Consider the following 12,317-nt stretch of genomic DNA (forward strand, 5'->3'; position numbering starts at 1 on the left):
GATAGATTCTTGTAATGCAGATGATTTAGTTTGTATATAAACACAGTTAGGAATAGATTTGTCATTTTTAATTTCTTAAGAAGATATTTTATCCAGGCTTGCTGGCACACACCAATAATCTCAGCAACCCAGGAGGCTTAGGCAGGAGAATTGCAAATTCAAGACCAGCTTCAGCAACTTAGTGAGACCCTGTCACAAAATAAAAAATCTGGGGTTATAGCTCAGTGGTAAAATGCTCCTGACTTCAATCCCCTAAAATTTTAAATTAAGAAAGATATCTCTTATAAAATAGAGGTAGAAAAGATTATTATATTGATTAAATAGGCTTAAATATATGAATATCCTAAAAATAAATTAGAATCAATTATCGCATACATAGTATCCTCAAAGCATTATATTCTGCTCTTTGACACTTATTTTTTGTTTAATCAATTCTATGTGGGGAGGGAGGACCTCAACTTTTATGTAAGAAAACTGGCAAAACAGCTTAAGGAACTTTCCCCAAGTCTATAATCAGTGGCATCTGAAAACAAGAATTTAAATCTAGATTTTCTGAATTTACAAGCAGTTACAGATTGTTTCTATAATTACTTTAAAACCTACATGTAGTGAGACCTTCACAATTTAAGAAGCTACCTGAATATTAGAAATTTTTATGCACTAATATAATAATACTGTGGGATTATAAAGAAATTATTTTAAAAATCAGTTTTATAATATACTTCATTTTTTAATGGATCCTAAAATGTACACAAGCTGTCTTATTTATACACTGTGAATTTAGATGTTTTTGAGAAGTTTGTTCCTCTTAAGAAATAAAGCATCTTGAATACATTAAAACAAATATTTTCTTTCTTTACAGATATATCTTTGTGGTTTTAGTGGAAGAAAGCTAGATAAACTGAGAAGACTTATTAACAGTGGAGGTGGAGTTCGTTTTAATCAACTTAATGAAGATGTAACTCATGTTATTGTGGGAGATTATGATGATGAATTGAAGCAGTTTTGGAATAAATCAGCCCACAGGTTTTGCCAATTTTTAATTCAAAACAATTTCTACTGTGTAATGATTTTTGTTAAAATTGCATGTCTGAGCTGGGCATGGTGGTGCATACCTGTAATCCCAGCGACTCAGGAAGCTGAGGCAGGAGGATTGCAAGTTCCAGGCCAGCCTGGGCAACTTAGTGAGACTCTGTCTCAAAATAAAATTAGGGGAAAAAAAAAAAAAATGCATGTCCATGCAACTATGGGAACTACGTGGCAAGTGGGATGATGGTCTTCGTGGCTTAAACTAATATATAACTATGTGCTGTTTTTGTAGGCCGCATGTAGTGGGAGCAAAATGGTTGCTAGAGTGTTTTAGTAAAGGTTATATGCTTCCTGAAGAACCATATATTCATGCTAACTACCAGCCAGTAGAAATTCCAGTTTTAGATCAGCCTGAAAGCAAAACAGCTCTTTCAAAAAAGAACAACAGTAGCTTTTCCAAGAAAGACTCTGCTCCTAATGAAAAGCATGAACAAGCTGATGAAGATCTGCTCTCTCAATATGTAAATAATAACTCCTCAGTAGGTAAGAACTTCTTGATTAGTGCTTGCAGTCAGTAAATATTTAGTAGCTGAATGTATACATAAATGATTTCTGCCAAATTTTATAGATTTTAAGTTTTTTAATTTTTTATTCACTTAAAATTTTTTTTGTAACTTTTCTGAGCAAATGAGATCATCATTCTTTGAATCTTTGTTCATTTTTTTTTTAATGTTTATTTTTTAGTTGTAGTTGGGCACAATACCTTTATTTCACTTATTTATTTTTATGTGGTGCTGAGGATTGAACCCAGGGTCTCACACATGTGAGGTGAGCGCTCTACTGCTGAACCACAACCCCAGTCCCATGAGTCCTTTAATCTTCTCTTTTCAACTAACTGGCTACTTTTTTTTTCTTTTTTTCTTTCTTAGTTGTAGATGGACAAGATACTTTTATTTTATTGATTTAGTTTTATGTGGTGCTGAGGATCGAACCCAGTGCCTCACACACGCTAGGCAAGTGCTCTACCACTGAGCTACAACCCCAGCCCTAACTGGCTCCATTTTGATGTGTTACATATGCTGGCATTGCTAGCTTTGTTTATGAGTTAGTAATGGCATGGGCTTGGGTAGTGGGGGTGCTGGGGATTGAACTCGGCCACTCCCCTGCCCTATTTTATATTTAGAGACAGGGTCTCACTGAGTTGCTTAGCGCCTCACTTTTTGCTGAGTTGCCTTTGAACTCAGAATCCTCCTGCCTCAGCCTCCTGAGCCGCTGGTATTACAGGCATGCACGGTCATGCGTGACTTGGCATGGGCTTTAACAAATACCTCTTATTGGGTCATTGAAGTCTTTAATTAATGCATGCTGTGCTGTACTGTAAACCACCACTGCTGTGTAGTTTTGTCCATCTGGAGTATGGTAAGGTAAACTACGAGTGAAGAGTTAATGAATCACCTTTTTTTAATCACGTGAAATATTTTATGTATCCAAAAAGACATAAAGAAAAATGCAATGAATAATCATGTATCTGGTTTTAGAAAATAGAATATGAGTTGGGCACAGTGGCACATACCTGTAATCCCAGCAACTTGGTAGGCTAAGGCAGGATGATCACAAGTTTGAGGCCAGCCTAGACAACCTAGTGGGACCCTGTCTCAAAATAAAAAGGGCTTTATATCTCATTGGTAGAGCACCTCTGGGTTCAATTCCTCAGTACAAAAAAGAGAGAGAACATTACCACTATACCAAAAGCCTTCTGTGACTCCTCTTCATTTTCTTTGTAATTTGTATTAAGTGTGTCTATCTGTAAACAATATTTGTATTATTTTATAACTATTTTAATTTGTTTGAATGATATGTACTTTTATGCTGAGCCCCATACCCAATATGAAACATCATGTAATCCAAGTATCTAGTTATGAATATAACACAGTGATACAAATATACTATGGTATAGAATACTATATACACAGAATAATATACTTTTGTCCTATATTCTTTTTTTCACTGATAGACATTTTTGTCATGACTCTTTTTTGCCATTATAATCAGTATTGCTGAAGCTTTATTTTTCTATTATATGAACCAAAAAATAAGATGGTTAATTCATGGGATATATACATCTTCAACCTTCTTAGGTAATGCAGATTGTTTTCAGAAGTGTTTGGCCTATTTTACTAATTTATACTTCATTAACAGTGAGAAAAGGTTCCTGTTGTTTCACATCCTTCCAGGGTATGGTATTATAATGCTTGTAATTTTTGCCCAATTGGTAGGTGTAAAGTAGGATCTTGTCATGGTTTTAATTTCATTTTATTGTTAGTAATACAGTAGAGATTTTAATTAATTAATTTATTTATTTATTTTAATTGTAGTTGGGCACAATACCTTTGTTTATTCATTTATTTCTATGCGTGCTGAGGATCGAACCCAGGGCCTCGCACGTGCTAGGTGAGCGCTCTACTGTTGAGCCACAACCCCATCCCCAGTAGAGCATTTTTTTAGTGTTATTTGATTAAAATGTTAGTTGTAGTTGTATGTATAGTTTTTCAGTGTATTCATTTGTGGTTTTTACTTTTCTATTTTATACAAGAAGTTTCTCTACTCCATGGTCAAAAGTTATCTTGTATATTTTTTATTTAATTTGATTTTGGTACTGGGGATTGAACCTAGGGGCACTTTTTACCACATCCCCAGCCATTTTTATTTTTTATTTTGAGACAGGGTCTCACTATGTTACTTAGGACCTTGCTAAGTTGCTGATGCTGGCCTTGAACTTGCAATCCTCTTGGCTCAGCCTCTGGAATCGCTGGGATTACAGACATGCCCCAACATACCTGGCTGTATTTTTTAGAATCTTATTAAACTTTTGCTTTTTCACATTAATCTATCCACCTGGAGTTCATTGTTGATGTTTGATATGAAATGTTCTAATTTTATTTTTTTAATCTCTGTGGATGTACAATCAATTCTCCTACAGTTTTTATTGAGAAGTTCATTTTTTCTCCACTATGTTGCAATGCCATCTCTGTCATATGCTGTAGAGTGGGATCTGTGTTTAGACTACAATTCTGAATTTGTAATCTGGAGAATTGAGATCTTTACAATTAAAAAAAACAGAATACCTCCTTATCCACAAATATGCTATGTAGTTTTATCTTTTTCAATATCTTCCAATAACTATAATATATTCATAAAATCCAAGACATGTTATGTGAGATTTATTTATAATTTTTTGTTTTTCGTTGTTTTTGCAATCTTAATTTATGTCTTTTCAAATTACATTTTTTAGTAATAGGTATATAAGAACAAAATTGACATTTATTTATTTTTATTATTAGTTGTTCAAAACCAAAATTGACATTTTGAATATTGATCTTAATTATGTTTGTGTAAACTTTTCTGAAGATTGCTTTAAGTATTGGATTTTAAAAAATATGTCCCATTTCAAGTATTAGAGTTTTCGTGTTTAGGTCTTTGAGCTGAGTGTTGAATTCTATTAAGTACTCTTCCCTGCACTTGACAGAATGATCATCTCTTTTCTCCTTTAATGTGATACATTATACTCATAGATTTTATACCAAAATTAACTTTAAATTCTTCTAGATATGGAGTATTCATCTTTGATACATTACTGTAGTTAGTTTACTCATTATGTAAGTTTTTATCTATTCAGTGTGAAACTGGCTATATATTTTCCTTTTCTGTTGTCTGTTATTTGTAAAATTGATTGGTAAGTCTTTCCCTTAACCTCAGAAAGAGTTAGTAATTATTTTATATTTATTATTATTTTTTTTATGTATTTAGGTTATTTTGTACCATCTCATTTTGTGTTATTCTCCCCATATTCTATGCTCCCCTGCCTGTTTTGGGGGTAGGGGTACCGGGGATTGAACTCAGGGCCATTCAGACCACAGAGCCACATCAGCCCTATTTTGTGCTTTATTTAGAGACAGGGTCTCACTGAATTGCTTATTTTTTTGTTCCCCATTTATTTTTGCATCTGACATCTCTCTTCTGAAACAATTTTCTTTCTTCTTGCAATATTCTTTAGAAATTCCACTAGTTTCTATTTACCTGATAATGCCTTTGTTTTGCCTTTGTTCTTAAAAGACAATTCTGCTAGTTATCTAGTTCTAGACAGTTGACTTTGTTTAAACACTTTAGCAATATGAATCAGATGTCTATATTCCTGTCATTCCCTCTTTTTTTCTTTTTTGTTACTAAAGATTGAACCCAGGAGAGCTACATTCCCAGCCTTTTTTTTTAAGAGACAGTGTCTTGCTGAGTTGCTAAGTGCCTCACTAAGTTGCTGAAGCTGGCTTTGAACTCAGGATTCTCCTGCCTCAGTCTCCCAAGCCGCTGGAATTACAGGCATGCGCCACCGTACCCGGCTCTGCCATTCCATTTTTTTCCCCCTCAGTTTAATACCTTCCTTTTGTTTTTAATGTCCTAGAGTTTTACCATTTATTTTTCCTACTTGTAATTTACTGTTTTTGAATCTGAGAATGAGTGGGGGTTTTGTTTTTTTCCTTTGTTCTAGAAATTTTTCTTCTATTATCTTTTTGAATATCATTTCGCCTTCATTCTCTTACTTGCTCTATGCATGGTCACTTAACCATCCTTATTTTCTGTATTTATCTTCCTTTGGTTCATTATATGTAATTCCATCAGATTTTTCTTCATGGTCACCAATTCTTTGTTCAGCTATTATGTAATCTGTTTAAACTGCTCATTAAATTTTCATTTTTAAAAAACGTTTATTTTTTAGTTGTAGTTGGATGCAATATCTTTGTTTTATTTTTATGTGGTGTGAGGATCAAACCCAGGGCATCGCGTGTGCTATGCGAGCACTCTACCACTGAGCCATATCCTAGCCCACATTTTCAGTTTTAATGATAAAATTTTCAATTCTATATAGTTGTTTTCATAGTCTTTTTAAATAAATTTTTTTAGTTGTAGATGGACACAATGTCTTTATTTTTAGGTGGTGCTGAGGATCAAATCCAGTGCCTCACACATGCGAGGCAAGTGCTCTACCACTGAGCTACAGCCCCAGCCTCTCTTTTCATAGTCTTGTATTCTGTATTCATGTTTTTGTTTCTGGGTTTTTTTTTTTTTTTTTTTTTGGTACCTGGGATTGAACTCCGGATCACTGAGCCACATTCCCAACTTAACTTGTATTTTATTTAGAGGCAGAATCTCACTGAGTTGCTTAGCACCTTGGTTTTGCTGAGGATGGCTTTGAACTTGTAATCCTCTTGCCTCAGCCTCCTTAGCTGCTGGGATTACACGTGTGCACCACCATGCCCCGCTGTATTCATGTTTGTTTTTGTTCTTTATTTCTTTTTTTTTTTTTGTTTTTGTTTTTGTGGTGCTGGGGATTGAACCCAGGGCCTTGTGCATGCAAGGCAAGCGCTCTACCAACTGAGCTATATGCCCATCCCTGTTCCTTATTTCTTGAATCATTAAACCTGTTCCAACATCTGAGTAGGTAAGGGGTTAGTTGTGTTGTTTTTTATTCATGGTGGCTATTTTTCTCATGGATTTTAGATTTTTTTAATTGTGAATCTCATTTTAGTAACACAAACCTCAGTTAAAAAGATTCATGTGTAGGTCTCCTGAGTGCTCAGGAGTTTTCCAGCTCTTTACATCTCTAAATTTTATTGGCTGGAGACTTCTTGGACCATCAGGCAAGTGTAAATTTGTCCCCTAACCTAGTTGAGGACTAGCCTGTGATAACAAATTCTCAGGAGTGATGCTTTTGCCCTTGAACCAAAGCTGAGTGTACTTATCATCGCCCTTTGCAAATACATACATAGCTCGCTCGTTCTTTCTTTCCTTTCCTCCTCCCTTCCTTCCTTCTCACTTTCTTTTCTTTCTTTCTTTCTTTCCTTTCATCTCACTAAGTTGCTTAGGGCCCCCCTAAGTTGGTGAGGCTTGCCTTGAATTTTTGTCTTCCTGCCACAGTCTCCCGAGCTGCTGGCATTATAGGCATGCACCACCATGCCTGACCATTGAACCATTTTCAGTTACCTTGTAGAGAGGAGGTGATGAGCTTCTCAGAGCTTCCTGCAAGGCAGCTGCTGGTTTACTGATTTTATGAGGATTTGTGACAATAAATCTTCGTAAATCCTCAAGCACCTTTGAAATGATGTGATAGTGCACAATTAATTCTTAAAGCAAAATTGCTTTTGATTTAAGAGAGCTTTTTTTCAATAATAGGCTTATCAAGTATTGTCTGTTGGGCTTCAGGATGAGATCTGTTTGAAAAAGGATTTCTACTGCTAAAGTAATGCAAATCTCGAACTGCTGAAGAGCATTTTAACTTATTGAGTCTTTTTAGGTTTTACCTATAATTTTTAAGAACTTAATTTTTATAGTTTATATTTTTAGTAGTAGATTAAAACTCCATTGGTTTTCTTCCTTTATCCCATATCATCAGCTGTATATAGACATCAAACAAAGCTTTATTTTTTCCTATATGTGATTGCAAAATTTGTTGTAATTGCAAAAAGAATTGATTTTACATTTAAAACAAGCTGTTGGGGGCTGGGGGGTGTGGCTCAAGTGGTAACGCGCTCTCCTGGCATGCGCAGGGAGCTGGGTTCGATCCTCAGTACCGCATAAAAATAAAAATAACGATGTTGTGTCCACCGAAAACTAAGAAATAAATATTTTAAAACTCTCTCAAAGGGAGGGGAGGGGGATAGTAGGGGATAGGAAAGGCAGCAAAATATAACAGACACTAGTATGGCAGTATGTATAAATGTGGATGTGTAACCAATGTGATCCTGCAATCTGTACACGTGGTAAAAATGGGAGTTCATAATCCACTTGAATCAAATGTATGAAATATGATATGTTAAGAGCATTGTAATGTTTTGAACAATAAAAAAATATCTCTCTTTAAAACAAAACAAAAACTCAAAAAAAAAAAAGTTGTTTTGGGCTGGGTCTGTGGCTCAGCAGTAACGCGCTTGCCTAGCACATGCAGGGTCCTGAGTTCAATCCTCAGCACCACACAAAAATAAATAAAAAATAAAGGTATTGTGTCCAACTACAACTAAAAAAAATTAAAAATAAAAAAAATAAGCTGTTTACCTTTTAACTGTTAAAAAACAGACCTTGGACTGAGGATATAACTTGATGGTAGAGCACTTGCTTAGAATGTGTGAGGCCCTGGGTTTAATCCCCAGTACCACCAAAAAAAAAAAAAAAAAAGAAAGAAAGAAAGAAAAAGTAGAGGTAAAGGAAGGAGGTGTTATTAATAATGTTAGGACTCTAGAGTCATATTTGGTTCATATGCCACTGTATAACTGAAAGCCATATAACCTCTTTGAACCCTGAGATTCTGTTAGAAGGAAGGGCATCTACTGAAAGTATTACCTGTACAGTTAGCATTGTGTGAGCATGTACAACAGGCAATACAGCACCTGTATAAATACAGAATGAGTCCTTGACAAACTTCCAGCTTGTCAGAGCAAACCTTCTCTCTGAAGAGTGTTACTTTCCAACGTGGCACAAGTTAAGAGATTTCCAAAACATACCAAATTATTATTTCTTGTAGTTTGAGCCTGAATTTGACAATGTTTATTGCATATTAGGGACTGTGTATTTTAATTAGTGACATTTATGGTTTTTTTAAATTGTCTTTTATATGTAGATGGACGCAGTAACTATTTTATTTATTTATTTTTATGTGGTTCTGAGGATCGAACACAGTGCCTCACATGTCCTTGGCAAGTGCTCTACCATTGAACCACAACCCCAGCCTGATATGTTTTTATATAGGTGTATTTTTTTTCTACTACTCATCAGTCAACTTTATCTTAAAATGAAATAGTTGAGGTCATTTACTTGAGTCCTTGATCACTTATTCTCTTTAAGAAATTTGTACATGTGCTTCAAGTTCAATAGGAAACATTTTAAGAATTTTTTTTAAAAAATTGTAACCATGTTAAGTGCTTGACAGACCTCTAAGATTTGTGAATTTTGCTTTTCTCTAAATATTTTCTCAATTCTGTTGTAAATTACCTAAACCAGTTTGGGAACCAAGGCAGGCCTATTGGAGTGTCATAATTTTCAGTTAATTCACGATTCTAGTGCTATAGGAATACTTAAAATAAATGTGATTGCTTTTGTCCTTCCTGATGGAAGACAATGATGCTGGTAACATTCTTGGAATAACCTGGAAGATGGGGTGGGTACATATCCCTTCTTCATTATGTACATTTAAGCCTGAGTTTTCTATGTGTCAGAATTATCAGACTCCATGTAACATTAATATCCTTGCTAGGAAGTAAGCTGTGACTATAAGATAAATTATCTTTTTCTTTTCCAGTTGAAGCTAAAATGACTGAAGCTGCAGAGTCTGCAGTTGGGCCCTGTAATGGTTCTACTCATGTTGAGCCCTTTAATGATTCTACTCACATTTCTCTGCAAGAAGAAAACCAGTCTTCTGTCACTCATTGCCTCCCTGACAATTCTACGATTACTGAAGAAGGCTTATTTAGCCAAAAAAGTTTCCTTGTTTTGGGTTTTAGTAGTGAAAATGAATGTAATATTGGAAATATCATAAGAGAACATGCTGGAAAGATTGTATCCCTTCCGAGCAGAATTGTGGCTGATTATGCTGTGGTTCCTCTGCTGGGATGTAAAGTAGAAGCAACTGTGGGAGAAGTGGTCACAAATACATGGCTGGTAAGAAAACACTTCACAACTGAAACATGATATTGAAGGATATTTGAATGCTATTTATTCTTAAGGCACTTAGTTTTGACTACTGTCTGAATGTTGCTTTTAGCCAGGGAAATTGTAAAATAGGAAAATATGCAAGTGTCTTGGTTCTAATTCTGGTAGAGTAGAGATTACTGTTCTAGGGCCTCAGTAGCAACATTGCTTCACAGGAGGACACTCCTGGTTAGCTCTCTCATACAGTTAATCTTCTCTTAACAACCAGAGCCTGACATGCACTTTCTAAACTTCTCTAGAATTAAGAGAATTCTAATGTGAAGGAAGGCTATTTAAGGCAACTTTCAGTAACTCCAATAATAAATCTTACTGATTTTAGATATTTGAATATGATTAATTGATGTCTAAATTTCTTTAAATGGTATTTGAAATGAATTGAGAATGAACATATCCAGATTTGTATTAAAGTAAAATTTTTTGTGTGTAAACTAAAATTACTGCTGCTATAACTGAACCAGTGTTAACCACTGGTTTCTTATTTCAGGTTGGTTTTCTTTTTTCTCTTGTCTTAAAAGGTTTCTTGTATAGACTATCAGACTTTAATTGATCCAAGGTCAAATCCTCTCTTCACACCAGTCCCAGTAATGTCAGGAGTGACTCCTTTAGAGGATTGTGTTATTTCATTCAGCCAATGTGTTGGAGCAGAAAAAGATTCTTTGATATTCTTAGCAAATCACCTTGGAGCAAGGTATGTAACATTTTCAGTGTAACTGCTATCGTGGTATATCTTGTCATTTGTTTTGACTTACTGGAAGGCATTCTAATTAAAATTTGGCCAGGCATTTTTTGTTGTATTTGTGGGGTGGGTGGTATATCTTTGTGATGGCTCAAGGTGGTGGAGGGAAAGATGGTACTTGATGGGTGTTTAGCAAACCCGTTTTAAGACTATAGGCATTAATGCTTTCTTTACTTAGCCACCAAGAAAGGGAATATTTAAGACTGATTCATGGGCCATTATTGAGTAGTCCTTGTCTAAGTATTATACACCTTTCCATGTGTCATATGGGTGATTTATTATTTTTTTCAGTACATTTGTCTTTTCAGCCAGAAATGCAAATGGTAAGCAGGAGTAATGAGTACTTAGAGGGACAAGAAATGAATTTAAGTTACTTCCAAAATCCATATTAGCCCAATCCCTAATTGATCATTAGATGATGATTGTTTAAAATAGAAATACCAAACCATTTTATCAGTAAATGTAAATTAACTAAACTTTATATTAAAAGAAGAACACTATTTTATTAGATCATAAGGCAACTGTACTTCTAAAGACATCTAAAGCAAACTGATTGAGACTTTCGTTGGGGGAAGATGACAAGCAAAGGTACAGAAATTCAAACAAAAGGAGGAGAAGGGAGTGGCAATTTTATAACCAGACAGGTTCAAATTCAAATCAGAATGCATTAAACAAGAAAAAAGAAGAGCACTGTAAGTAAACAGTGCTATTGACACTAAAGATAAAATGTATGGAGCATCATTAATCATTCATAAGACAGAACCAACAAGAAGCTTGAGGTGGAATTAACAGAAACATTTGTAGTCTTTAATTCTCATGTTTTACTTCATGACATGTCAAATAGACAATATGAGGAAAGACATAGACTTAAATAGCATAGTTAATTATATATCTACCATGAACATAGCATATAAGAAGAAAATTGACATTTTGAATATTGATCTTAATTATGTTAATTTAAACTTTTCTGTGCATTGCTTTGAGTATTGAACATACCTGTAAGTCCCGTGGAGCACTTGTGAATATTGCTTGTAAGACAAATTTGCCACATCATTACCTCAGTAAATTCCCTAAAGTAGGAAGACTACAGACTGCATTTTCTTATCACAGTGCAAAGAAAAACTAGAAGTGAATAGCAAAAATAGAAAATTGAGCTGGGTGCAGTGGGACACACCTGTAATCCCAGCAACTCAGGATGCTGAGGTAGAAGAATCCCAAGTTCAAAGCCAGTTTTAGCAAATTAGTTAGGCAGTTATCAACTCAGCGAGACCCCTACTCTAAATAAAATACAAAAAAAAGGGCTAGTGATATGGCTTGGTGGTTACGTCCCCCACCTCCCTATGGTGATTACAGGCGTGTCCCACCGCACCTGACTTGATTGTAATCTTAAAGTGCTATTTCCCCACTAAAAGAAAGCTTGGAGAAATGGTTAACTCCAGATCTGGGAGAAAAAATGTGTGTATAAATCTAGAACATTTTTTCATTCAGATAGCAAAAACATTATTAAAGATAACAAGAAGGATAATATTCAGAGTACCTCCATTGACCAAAATAGGATTATGTAAGTATCGTTAAAGATAATAGCATGCAGAGAATGCATGCGTGGCTTCATAATGGTACTAAAGAATCTAAGGTAATTGATCACCTCTTTAAAATGCTAGGGAAGCAGCCCTTTGTTCTGTAAACTGGCAAGGGGAAAGAATCAGCTATTTATCCTGCTTTTCCTGTACAGTCAACATTGGGAACATGTGAGTGGATAAGGCAAAGTTTCCTTTTTTTAGAAATACTCAACAAATGG

General features: G+C 34.9%; 1 protein-coding gene across 2 annotated transcripts in view; it reads left to right on the forward strand.

Annotated features, from left to right (window-relative positions):
* The window catches only part of Topbp1 (DNA topoisomerase II binding protein 1), a 55,446-nt gene that overhangs the window by 11,843 nt on the left and 31,286 nt on the right, over positions 1-12,317 (forward strand). For both annotated transcript variants that reach the window (XM_027933851.2, XM_071615647.1), the window contains 4 exons: positions 863-1,026; positions 1,322-1,572; positions 9,374-9,732; positions 10,299-10,471. In XM_027933851.2, the coding sequence (XP_027789652.2) occupies positions 863-1,026; positions 1,322-1,572; positions 9,374-9,732; positions 10,299-10,471 (947 nt within the window). The remainder of the gene's footprint in view (positions 1-862; positions 1,027-1,321; positions 1,573-9,373; positions 9,733-10,298; positions 10,472-12,317) is intronic.

Source organism: Marmota flaviventris, chromosome 8 (assembly GCF_047511675.1).
Source record: "Marmota flaviventris isolate mMarFla1 chromosome 8, mMarFla1.hap1, whole genome shotgun sequence".
Classification (NCBI taxonomy): Eukaryota; Metazoa; Chordata; class Mammalia; order Rodentia; family Sciuridae; genus Marmota; species Marmota flaviventris.